General features: G+C 48.0%; 1 protein-coding gene across 2 annotated transcripts; it reads right to left on the bottom strand.

Moving 5' to 3' along the window:
• Positions 1-1,092: 1,092 nt before the first annotated feature.
• On the bottom strand, positions 1,093-12,466 carry poll (polymerase (DNA directed), lambda). 2 transcript variants are annotated; one of them, XM_038714188.1, is made up of 9 exons: positions 12,379-12,466; positions 11,134-11,276; positions 10,719-11,016; positions 10,325-10,430; positions 9,814-10,152; positions 9,483-9,656; positions 8,563-8,691; positions 1,926-2,094; positions 1,093-1,821 (listed from the first exon to the last, which is right to left on the bottom strand). In XM_038714188.1, the coding sequence occupies exons 2-9, from the start codon at positions 11,246-11,248 to the stop codon at positions 1,460-1,462; spliced, it is 1,692 nt and encodes a 563-aa protein (XP_038570116.1). In that variant the 5' UTR covers positions 11,249-11,276; positions 12,379-12,466; the 3' UTR covers positions 1,093-1,459. The 2 variants fall into 2 exon arrangements, with proteins under 2 accessions (XP_038570116.1, XP_038570117.1); XM_038714189.1 differs by having other exon boundaries at positions 9,988-10,152.
• Between the last annotated feature and the right edge of the window lie 126 nt (positions 12,467-12,592).

The raw sequence follows: 12,592 nt of genomic DNA, 5'->3' as shown, positions 1-12,592 counted from the left end.
CATACGCATGCAAACACTGTTGTTCGGGAACTGTGTCCGAATATCCTCAACTATTTCTCAGCCCCTGTCTCGCTGAGACGCCGCCTGAATGCGTACTAGACATTTCAACAAGGCACGGTGCTGGCGCAACTGGTCGCTGTCGGTGCCAGTGATATGGCTGTTACACAAGCCGTTCCTTCAGCACAGGCACTCTGCCTCGGTCTGCTGGGTGTGGCGTGGTCACCTCGACCCGATCCATGTGCGCAACGTGATGGGCGTTCAATTGAGTGGATCGCCACTGGTTTTGCGGACTGACCCGCGATTGGACAGTCAGGCCCAGCTGGGAAGGGGCTGACCAATCACTGATCGGTGCGTCTCCAGTGCATGGGCTTTCTTCCTGTGCTCCTCTTCCCTGATTGATGGGAACACATGTTTAAAAGATTAGTTAAGAGTTATTGATCCAATTTAAAATCCTGTAAATTGTGTTATCCACCCTTATTAGACCGCATTCAAAGTGCACCCTCATGGGAGGAAGGTTCCACATTGTACCAAAGGCCAGTCAAATTCATACCCAGCAAGTCAGCTCACACTGCAAATAGAAGTCAGAACTGAAGATGCCTCTTGGATGAGATGCAAAACGTCTTCAGGTATCCTTGGATAACTATGACCTGGATAACTGAGAATCTTCACAGACCGCAAACTGTCTTCTCAATTCCGACTAAAGCTTGTAAACATAAAACAGCCCAAAGTCAACTAATGTGCAGTTCTGAGATAATTAAGGAAGACACAGGAAGACATCTGCTATTACCCTTCAGTATGTTTTATTCATATTACTCATCTTTAATAAAATACGGTGTCAAGGCTCTCCTATATAAAATGTCTTTAGGCCAGTTCACTCAGCGTGCAAAATCACACACCTTTCCACTTAATTCTAGTGGGATCTAGTCCTGAAGATAATTTTGGATTTAACTGTTTAGAGATATTCACATTTGAAACTTTTGCTGCCAGCACTGTATAATGGACATTTGTACAACTTAACAATGTTCGTAGTTACTCATCTTAATCCATCTACTTTCTGCTGAAGAAACCATCCGTACAAAATAACAATTGTAATTTTTAAAGGCTGTGGACTGTACAACAAAATTCCATTTATTGTATTGTACTGGGGTGGTAGTTAAAGTTTTAGAGATGGACATCTCAAAACCTCGGCACATACCACTTAAACAATCTGGAGGGACAGATACCATTAGGGTTAAGTAAGAAGAAGTGTTGGTTTTGAGACTTGAATGAACTCAATCCTTTAATCTGTGGAGTAAAATTAGCATTCAAGTCAAACAGGGATCTTACATGAGTTGTGAAGCAGTAAAACATCATTAAAATAAGTTATTCAGGCAGATTCCATTGTCATTATCCATCAATCATCATGATTTATCATAAAGCCAGACAAGGCATTGTGACTGGCTTGTTGACTAGCAAATCATCACCAGTCCCTTTCATGAGCCTGCCTGTACGGTATGCCTAAAAGACTAAAAACATCCTCCTCTGTCAGTGTAGAAAGTGGAGTGCCGCCATACATCTTCAAGTTACCATGGCGCACCACATCTTTGTTCAATGAGTGCTCTGATAAACTCATGTTTTTTGTCTTTGCCAGGGCTCTCATTGAGCGGTTGAAGTGTGCCGACCCGGTGAAATACATGAGAGCACAGGCAAACTCATTGTAGGGCACTACAATGATGTCCAGCCTGCGATGGCGGTGGCCGGGTCCTGGCAAACGGCACACACCCATGTATTTCTTCTGCTCTCCATTCTCCTCGTGGCTCACCAGATCATCCGTCAAAAACCCTTAGAAATAAACAGTTGGGTTTTTCAGTTTCTCTGAAGGAAAACAAACCTCTGAATAAGATGTGGGGAAATCCTTAGCCCCTACAAAGAAAGATGGACCTTACCACTGTCATGGAGGCTCTGCAGTACTTTGCTGAAAACGCCCTTGTGGGACTTGCCATCAGGATGAGTTATAAGTACGTCAACATCTCCACATGTGGCCTTTCTCCGTCGGTAGGAGCCACATGCCATCGCCACCAGCTGTGGGTCTATGGCCTGGGTAGCATCCCTCACCTGCACATACCCCCACCCCCAAAAAAGACATAAAATAGAGGCTATCGTCCATCCTTCAGTGATGTTGAGTGAAATCTTTGGCTTCTCAATAATATAAAAAAGCACATTGTTTACTCTGTATGTTCTCTTGTTTGTTCATTTGCAATAATGAAAAACAAATCCTCAATTTTTCTTTATAAAATAAAATTTATATATATAAAAATATTTTTTTTAAAAAGTATGATACTGAAAAATCTGGTAATATGGTAATATTTTTTTTACAGTTTTGTGTTTGATTTTCACTTCTTTGTAACATCTAAGCAGCAGCAGAGTGATAATGGACACTGAGTGCTGTAAATATGACAATATTTAATAAAAAACACAATTGTAGAAACATCTTAATATTTGCCACTAGCCACCAGACTGCCACAAGGTGCCACAGAGTGCAACAGGGTGCCACTAGCTGCAAGAGGGTGCCACTAGTGCCACAGAGTGCCAACTAGCTGTCACAGAGTGCAACAGGGTGCCACTAGCTGTCACAGAGTGCTACAGGGTGCCACTAGCTGCCAGAGGGTGCCACTAGTTGCCGCAGAGTGCCACAGGGTGCCACTAGTTGCCACAGAGTGCAACAGGGTACCACTAGCTACCATAGAGTGCCACAGGGTACCACTAGCTACCATAGAGTGCCACAGGGTACCACTAGCTACCATAGAGTGCCACAGGGTGCCACTAGTTGCCACAGAGTGCAACAGGGTACCACTAGCTACCATAGAGTGCCACAGGGTACCACTAGCTACCATAGAGTGCAACAGGGTGCCACTAGCTGCCAGAGGGTGCCACAGGGTGCCACTAGCTCCCACAGAGTGCAACAGGGTGCCAGTAGTTGCCACCTAGTGCCACAGGGTGCCACTAGCTACCATAGAGTGCAACAGGGTGCCACTAGCTGCCAGAGGGTGCCACAGGGTGCCACTAGCTACCACAGAGTGCAACAGGGTGCCAGTAGTTGCCACCTAGTGCCACAGGGTGCCACTAGCTACCATAGAGTGCAACAGGGTGCCACTAGCTGCCAGAGGGTGCCACAGGGTGCCACTAGCTACCATAGAGTGCAACAGGGTGCCACTAGCTGCCAGAGGGTGCCACAGGGTGCCTCTAGCTACCACAGAGTGCAACAGGGTGCCAGTAGTTGCCACCTAGTGCCACAGGGTGCCACTAGCTACCATAGAGTGCAACAGGGTGCCACTAGCTGCCAGAGGGTGCCACAGGGTGCCACTAGCTACCACAGAGTGCAACAGGGTGCCAGTAGTTGCCACCTAGTGCCACAGGGTGCCACTAGCTGCCAGAGGGTGCCACTATCTTAATATTTGCCACTAGCCACCAGACTGCCACAAGGTGCCACAGAGTGCAACAGGGTGCCACTAGCTGCAAGAGGGTGCCACTGGTTGCCACAGAGTGCCAACTAGCTGTCACAGAGTGCAACAGGGTGCCACTAGTTGCCACAGAGTGCCAACTAGCTGTCACAGAGTGCAACAGGGTGCCACTAGCTGCCACAGAGTGCAACAGGGTGCCACTAGTTGCCACCTAGTGCCACAGGGTGCCACTAGCTACCACAGAGTGCAACAGGGTGCCACTAGCTGCCAGAGGGTGCCACTGGTTGCCACTAGCTGCCAGAGGGTGCCACTGGTTGCCACAGAGTGCAACAGGGTACCACTAGCTACCATAGAGTGCAACAGGGTGCCACTAGCTGCCACAGGGTGCCTCTAGCTACCACAGAGTGCAACAGGGTGCCACTAGTTGCCACAGAGTGCCACAGGGTGCCACTAGCTACCATAGAGTGCAACAGGGTGCCACTAGTTGCCACAGAGTGCCACAGGGTGCCTCTAGCTACCACAGAGTGCAACAGGGTGCCACTAGTTGCCACAGAGTGCAACAGGGTGCCACTAGTTGCCACAGAGTGCAACAGGGTGCCACTAGCTGCCAGAGGGTGCCACTAGTTGCCACAGAGTGCCACAGGGTGCCTCTAGCTACCACAGAGTGCAACAGGGTGCCACTAGTTGCCACAGAGTGCCACAGGGTGCCACTAGCTACCACAGAGTGCAACAGGGTGCCACTAGTTGCCACAGAGTGCCACGGGGTGCCTCTAGCTACCACAGAGTGCAACAGGGTGCCACCCTGGCTGCCACAGGGTGCTACAGGGTGCCACTAGCTGTCACAGAGTGCAACAGGGTGCCACTAGCTGCCAGAGGGTGCCACAGGGTGCCTCTAGCTACCACAGAGTGCAACAGGGTGCCAGTAGTTGCCACCTAGTGCCACAGGGTGCCACTAGCTACCATAGAGTGCAACAGGGTGCCACTAGCTGCCAGAGGGTGCCACAGGGTGCCACTAGCTACCACAGAGTGCAACAGGGTGCCAGTAGTTGCCACCTAGTGCCACAGGGTGCCACTAGCTGCCAGAGGGTGCCACTATCTTAATATTTGCCACTAGCCACCAGACTGCCACAAGGTGCCACAGAGTGCAACAGGGTGCCACTAGCTGCAAGAGGGTGCCACTGGTTGCCACAGAGTGCCAACTAGCTGTCACAGAGTGCAACAGGGTGCCACTAGTTGCCACAGAGTGCCAACTAGCTGTCACAGAGTGCAACAGGGTGCCACTAGCTGCCACAGAGTGCAACAGGGTGCCACTAGTTGCCACCTAGTGCCACAGGGTGCCACTAGCTACCACAGAGTGCAACAGGGTGCCACTAGCTGCCAGAGGGTGCCACTGGTTGCCACTAGCTGCCAGAGGGTGCCACTGGTTGCCACAGAGTGCCACAGGGTGCCACTAGCTGCCAGAGGGTGCCACTGGTTGCCACAGAGTGCAACAGGGTACCACTAGCTACCATAGAGTGCAACAGGGTGCCACTAGCTGCCACAGGGTGCCTCTAGCTACCACAGAGTGCAACAGGGTGCCACTAGTTGCCACAGAGTGCCACAGGGTGCCACTAGCTACCATAGGGTGCCACTAGTTGCCACAGAGTGCCACAGGGTGCCTCTAGCTACCACAGAGTGCAACAGGGTGCCACTAGTTGCCACAGAGTGCAACAGGGTGCCACTAGTTGCCACAGAGTGCAACAGGGTGCCACTAGCTGCCAGAGGGTGCCACTAGTTGCCACAGAGTGCCACAGGGTGCCTCTAGCTACCACAGAGTGCAACAGGGTGCCACTAGTTGCCACAGAGTGCCACAGGGTGCCACTAGCTACCACAGAGTGCAACAGGGTGCCACTAGTTGCCACAGAGTGCCACGGGGTGCCTCTAGCTACCACAGAGTGCAACAGGGTGCCACCCTGGCTGCCACAGGGTGCTACAGGGTGCCACTAGCTGTCACAGAGTGCTACAGGGTGCTATAGGGTGCCACTACCTGCCAAGGATGGCCACTAGCTGCCACAGACTGCCACCCTGGCTACCACAGAGTGCTACAGGGTGCCACTAGCTGCCACAGGGTGTTACAGGGTGCCACTAGTTGCCACAGGGTGCTACAGGGTGCCACTAGCTGCCACAGGGTGTTACAGGGTGCCACTAGCTGCCACAGACTGCCACCCTGGCTACCACAGAGTGCTACAGGGTGCCACTAGCTGCCACAGGGTGCTACAGGGTGCCACTAGCTGTCACAGAGTGCCACAGGGTGCCACTAGCTGCCACAGAGTGCCACAGGGTGCCACTAGCTGTCACTAGCTGTCACAGAGTGCCACAGGGTGCTATAGCATGCCACTACCTGCCAAGGATGGCCACTAGCTGTCACAGAGTGCTACAGGGTGCCACTAGCTGTCACAGAGTGCCACAGGGTGCCACTAGCTGCCACAGACTGCCACCCTGGCTACCACAGAGTGCTACAGGGTGCCACTAGCTGCCACAGGGTGTTACAGGGTGCCACTAGTTGCCACAGGGTGCTACAGGGTGCCACTAGCTGCCACAGGGTGTTACAGGGTGCCACTAGCTGCCACAGACTGCCACCCTGGCTACCACAGAGTGCTACAGGGTGCCACTAGCTGCCACAGGGTGCTACAGGGTGCCACTAGCTGTCACAGAGTGCCACAGGGTGCCACTAGCTGCCACAGAGTGCCACAGGGTGCCACTAGCTGTCACTAGCTGTCACAGAGTGCTACAGGGTGCCACTAGCTGTCACAGAGTGCCACAGGGTGCCACTAGCTGTCACAGAGTGCCACAGGGTGCCACTAGCTGCCACAGGGTGCTACTAGCTGCCACAGAGTGCTACAGGGTGCCACTAGTTGCCACAGAGTGCAACAGGGTGCCACTAGTTGCCACAGAGTGCAACAGGGTGCCACTAGCTGCCAGAGGGTGCCACTAGTTGCCACAGAGTGCCACAGGGTGCCTCTAGCTACCACAGAGTGCAACAGGGTGCCACTAGTTGCCACAGAGTGCCACGGGGTGCCTCTAGCTACCACAGAGTGCAACAGGGTGCCACCCTGGCTGCCACAGGGTGCTACAGGGTGCCACTAGTTGCCACAGAGTGCCACAGGGTGCCACTAGCTACCACAGAGTGCAACAGGGTGCCACTAGTTGCCACAGAGTGCCACGGGGTGCCTCTAGCTACCACAGAGTGCAACAGGGTGCCACCCTGGCTGCCACAGGGTGCTACAGGGTGCCACTAGCTGTCACAGAGTGCTACAGGGTGCCACTAGCTGCCACAGACTGCTACAGGGTGCCACTAGCTGTCACAGAGTGCTACAGGGTGCTATAGGGTGCCACTACCTGCCAAGGATGGCCACTAGCTGCCACAGACTGCCACCCTGGCTACCACAGAGTGCTACAGGGTGCCACTAGCTGCCACAGGGTGTTACAGGGTGCCACTAGTTGCCACAGGGTGCTACAGGGTGCCACTAGCTGCCACAGGGTGTTACAGGGTGCCACTAGCTGCCACAGACTGCCACCCTGGCTACCACAGAGTGCTACAGGGTGCCACTAGCTGCCACAGGGTGCTACAGGGTGCCACTAGCTGTCACAGAGTGCCACAGGGTGCCACTAGCTGCCACAGACTGCCACCCTGGCTACCACAGAGTGCTACAGGGTGCCACTAGCTGCCACAGGGTGCTACAGGGTGCCACTAGCTGCCACAGAGTGCCACAGGGTGCCACTAGCTGCCACAGAGTGCCACAGGGTGCCACTAGCTGTCACTAGCTGTCACAGAGTGCCACAGGGTGCTATAGCATGCCACTACCTGCCAAGGATGGCCACTAGCTGTCACAGAGTGCTACAGGGTGCCACTAGCTGTCACAGAGTGCCACAGGGTGCCACTAGCTGTCACAGAGTGCCACAGGGTGCCACTAGCTGCCACAGGGTGCTACTAGCTGCCACAGGGTGCTACAGGGTGCCACTAGCTGTCACAGAGTGCCACAGGGTGCCACTAGCTGCCACAGGGTGCTACAGGGTGCCACTAGCTGCCACTAGCTGCCACAGGGTGCTACAGGGTGCCACTAGCTGCCACTAGCTGCCACAGAGTGCCAACTAGCTGTCACAGAGTGCCACAGGGTGCCACTAGCTGCCACAGGGTGCCACTAGCTGCCACAGGGTGCCACTAGCTGCCACTAGCTGCCACAGGGTGCTACAGGGTGCCACTAGCTGCCACTAGCTGCCACAGAGTGCCAACTAGCTGTCACAGAGTGCCACAGGGTGCCACTAGCTGCCACAGGGTGCCACTAGCTGCCACAGGGTGCCACTAGCTGCCACTAGCTGCCACAGGGTGCTACAGGGTGCCACTAGCTGCCACTAGCTGCCACAGAGTGCCAACTAGCTGTCACAGAGTGCCACAGGGTGCCACTAGCTGTCACAGAGTGCCACAGGGTGCCACTAGCTGTCACAGAGTGCCACAGGCTGCCACTAGCTGCCACAGAGTGCCACAGGCTGCCACTAGCTGCCACAGGGTGCTACAGGGTGCCACTAGCTATCACAGAGTGCCAACTAGCTGTCACAGGGTGCCACTGGATGCCCCAGCGTGCCACAGGGTGCCACAGAGTGCCAAAGGGTCTCTGTTTCCAGCCAAATACTGGGAGGTAGTTTTGCTAAAGCATCACATATTATTTTTGACAAGCCTGAGGGAGTACACATGCTTTCTTCATCTATCTCATGTGTACTTACTATTTGGCAGCGTTGGAGGAAAAAGAAAATCCAAGTAATACAATATGAAAACAACTAGCGTTATTCTCGCTCTGGAGTGAACAGGTATCTGGCTAACTCAAGATGCAGCAAGTTTCAAGAGTTAGTTTTCCCCTTTGGGATGCTCCACTTTGTGAGAACACAGTATGGTTTTCCCATTATCAAGCAGTCAAGGAAAGCTGACACAAACCTTTTCCTACTTCAAGCCTTCCGCTTCCAAATGTTTGAGGGGTACTGGGGAATCTTTTTCAAAAATGTCTCACCTCAAAACTTGACTAAACATGTTTCAGTCGTCATCACAGAATGATACATATAGATACTGCGACAAATGAAGATGCATTACCACTTTCTCTATGGCTGCTGCTTCTTCTCTAGGCATTCGGTCTAGAAAGTCATTGTAGTGCTTGAGTCCTATTTTCTGAGTGTTGCTCAGGTGAGCTTTTGTGCGGATATCCTCCAATGTGCGAAATCCCTAAAAGAGAATAACATTTTAAGAAAATCTTCAAAGACTACAGAATGTTATTTATTAAACATTGCCTCCCATTTCCTTCTTGCCATAATTATTAATTTAATTAGGATTGAATATATAGCCCACAGCTTAATTTCTATTCCTTAAGGTTCTGATGAAGATCACACAACTCGTTTTTTATTTCTGTTATCTTTTCATAAAGCACAGTATTACCAAGCAATAAAAGCCCCCAATGAAGAAGCTCCTAAGTAAAAGGGACCCATAGCCCGACAGATACTGGATTTTTGAGGACAATGCAGAAATATTTTAGAGCTTAGATAATCCAATAATGATCTAACCATTTTAACATCTGTAAACAAATATTTTAGAAAAGGATCTCTTAAATTTGATTTTTAAAGCGTTAGGGTTAGGGTTAGTACGGAGTGGGACATTTTATAATTTAAAAATATATGTCAGTGCTCTCTGGTGGACAAATTATTTATTGGAAACACCATTTCTTATGCCTCAAACATATCTTTGGCCTTTCTGCACTGCCATTTCTTGTTACTTATGCAAATACCAATTTATAGGAAATAAGCTAATATCGGTAATATAACGACCCAGCTATCTTATCAGTCAGTCTGTAAACCAGAATGTTAATCTGGACTGTATTTCTATTGTCTTACATATCTTTTACTACAAGTAGATATCTTGTCACCGTGTTGTAAACTGTACATTGATGTGAATAGCATATGGGTAAATAAAACTTCAAGTATGTCGGCATTATTTTAATTCAACGTGTGTGTATGCCTTACCTGTTGGTACCACAACTGTGCAGTTTTAACTCCTGCACCCCAGATGTTACTAAAGAGCTCCAACACAGGCACAGCCTCTCCAATGTGATCTAGCTTTCGCAGGTGGCCGCTTTCCATGATCTCATCAATTTTGTCGGCCATGCGTTTTCCAATTCCTGGGATCTGACAAGCCTCCTAAAACAAACGAAAAAAAGCCTGTTAAAGACAGGAATATACGCAAAATAATCCCCGTATCGTGGACTTTAAATAAACTGTGTATTTACCTTTTTTACAACAAAAACTACATGCCACTACCAACAACATAATATTAAAAGCATCTGCTATAGGTTACCTGATATGATGTAATAGGCTTATGGTAACTCTTCAGTGCGTTTATAGCTTTAGAGTAGCCCAGTGCCCTCCACTTGTCCCCCTGGTGTGTGTACGCCTTTGCCAGGACTTCTAGTTTGTCTGTGATGTGCTTGTTGAAGTTGTGATTTTTGGATTGAGAGGACTGGGCACAGACCCACTTCCCTGAGACCAGCTTCTGAGCTGCTGAGTCTGGACCAGGATCAAGACTGGGGCCGGGAGTCTCCTCTTTGGGGTGCTGGCCAGTGATGAGTGCTTCCAGATCACTCTGAGAGACCCCGTCTTCCTCTCCTTGCACTTCCTCTTTGGTGTCTGGGACTGTCTGAGAGTAAAATGTAATGTAAAGCTATAATAACAATCCAACACACACTGACTTTTGATGTGTTTAAGGTCTAGCTTCTGTCCCAAATTCCCTAAAATGATAAATGACTGAAAGACTTACTTCATAAGAAACCTGTAAAACTGTGTTTTCTACACATGACCTGGAAACCTACCATGTCTATGGTCTCCTCTTGATTGTTTTGATCCGACACTGGCTGCACAGATGGCTTGACATTTGGCAACTCTTCTTTAATATTTTCATGACGTGTTTCAGATTCCCTAAGTAGAGAGAACATTAAGAGATGTGATAAGAGCGACGACTCATTGAATTTTCTACTATATATCTGTTGTCTCAATGTATGCAGTTTTGTAAATACTTTGAAGTGGCAAAAGTGATGAAGTGAAGTGACGTGAAGTGAAGATGAAGTGAAGTGAAAAGTTGATTTGCATTCACCATGGCTTGCTCCTATGTAGTGTATTGACAAGCATAGATAAACTGGTAACATCATGAGATTAACGACATCTTCCAGAAATTAGCATTCTAAAAAGTACTATTAGGTCATGAACCTCTTGGGTAGAAGAAGGCTGTAGCTGTCAACATCCAGCATTTGTTTCTCACTGATGCACAGGCTCAACCAAGTACATTTCAGCAGGTGGACTCCTGAGGGCATGTAATCTACTTTCAGTAAGCGCAGAGCCCTGTCGATATTCATGTTGTCATCCACAACAACATGAGTGACACTGGGACACAGTGAACTCTCCGTCTGTCCTCCATTCTGCTGAATTTGTCTTTGGAAGATCTGGTATCTGGCATTTCCTATTCCAGCAGGCAGGATGTACACAGTGACACCATTAAAAGTGTTTCCTGGGACAGAAGTAAGGGAACACGTTACATTGAGCAAATATGTTGCATATTGTGGCTTCTTCTTTTTATTCACAAATTTTCATCCACACACACGCAAAAAAAAAAACCAGTACCAACCTGTCACATCACATTCATCAGGTTTCTTCTTTACTGGGGGAGCATCCTTTCCGTGTAACGCTTTGGCTCTTTTAACTTTCGGGAATGCTTTCATAATCCCGTGACGACACTCCATCTTGTCTCTTAAAGGGGGCGCCAGTGACCTGCAATATGAAGCAAAATGAAGTTATCTATAAATGAGAGAAAAACTCATTCACAAATCTGGAAAGTGTATACAACTAACGGTACACTATACTATACTTATTCTCATAGTGTCAGAGTAACATAATATATAGTGGGTTCACACTGGAAAATTGATTTTAGTATTACATAATGGGAAAACATTTTTTGGGATGCTATTTGTTTGTTATTTTGGATTCTGCTGTGGTTTTCAAAGTAACAGTTTGATAGCAGTGCAATTACACTGTAAAATACAACATTAAAGTCATGCATTCAAAAAGGTAATTAAGTATGTAAGTATTATCATCTAAATGTACTTAAGTATCAAAAGTAAAAGCAGAAGACAGAGTGCCCCCAGCCAGTCTTATATTACTAAATGTTATATTCGCTTATTTTATTTACTAATGTATTAATGTGTAAGTTGCATGTTAAGGTTGTATCTAGTCGTTTGAGCTAATTTTAACGACATTAATCTTTTTATTTAACAACACATGAATATTGTTAACATGATCATGTTGAAAGCATCAATCTTCAAAGTAACTAATAGTAACTGTAACGTTAGCTGTAATATGAATGTAGTAAACAATACAATAATTACCTTTGAAGTGAAGTAAATATTTGAATAACGTTATAATGTAGCATAATATCAACACACTAAACTAAAGTACAAGGACCTCAAATTAGTTTTTCCACAATACTGAACTAAACATACTTTGTGCCATTCCACCACTGCAATTGGATTGACGCTTGTCATATCAAATAACGTTACCGTAGTTAGAACAAAACAGCAAAGTACATTTATCGTACAGCTGCTGTGAGTTGTCAACAAGATCAATTAAGATAGGTTAAGACACAAGCTGAGAAATCAGTATTTCTTACCGCAACATAGTGTTAGCTAACTTGAATAACGTTAACTAACGTTAATGTTACCTTTTAACGTTACGTTAGCTTATGATGGTTTGAAACAGACAGTATTTAGACTATTTCAACTATCATTTTACTCCATATTTAAAGAATTCAAACATATCCATATAATTGCACATTTTAAGCAGAAAACACTTTAAACTGTAATTTTTTGGCTCTTACCCCCGTTCTGGTGGATGGAACTAGAGCCCTGAATGTAACCATATGCACGCCGGAAAACAATACAATACAAACATTTCACTTCCGGGTCAATTATTTGTTTTAGTTTTGTTTAAAATGAATCTACATATTACAACTTTGTTGTTTGTTAGTCATTTTACGATGAAAATGATTTGTCAATTCTCTTAATATTTTCCTTTTTAATGTGTGTATCGAC

Source organism: Micropterus salmoides, unplaced genomic scaffold (assembly GCF_014851395.1).
Source record: "Micropterus salmoides isolate LMB-PRFRI ecotype aquatic unplaced genomic scaffold, ASM1485139v1 Ms_hic_scaffold_12, whole genome shotgun sequence".
In the NCBI taxonomy this organism is placed as follows: Eukaryota; Metazoa; Chordata; class Actinopteri; order Centrarchiformes; family Centrarchidae; genus Micropterus; species Micropterus salmoides.
The sequence above is the reverse complement of the archived record's forward strand: the minus strand, read 5'-3'. Positions and strand labels throughout refer to the sequence as shown.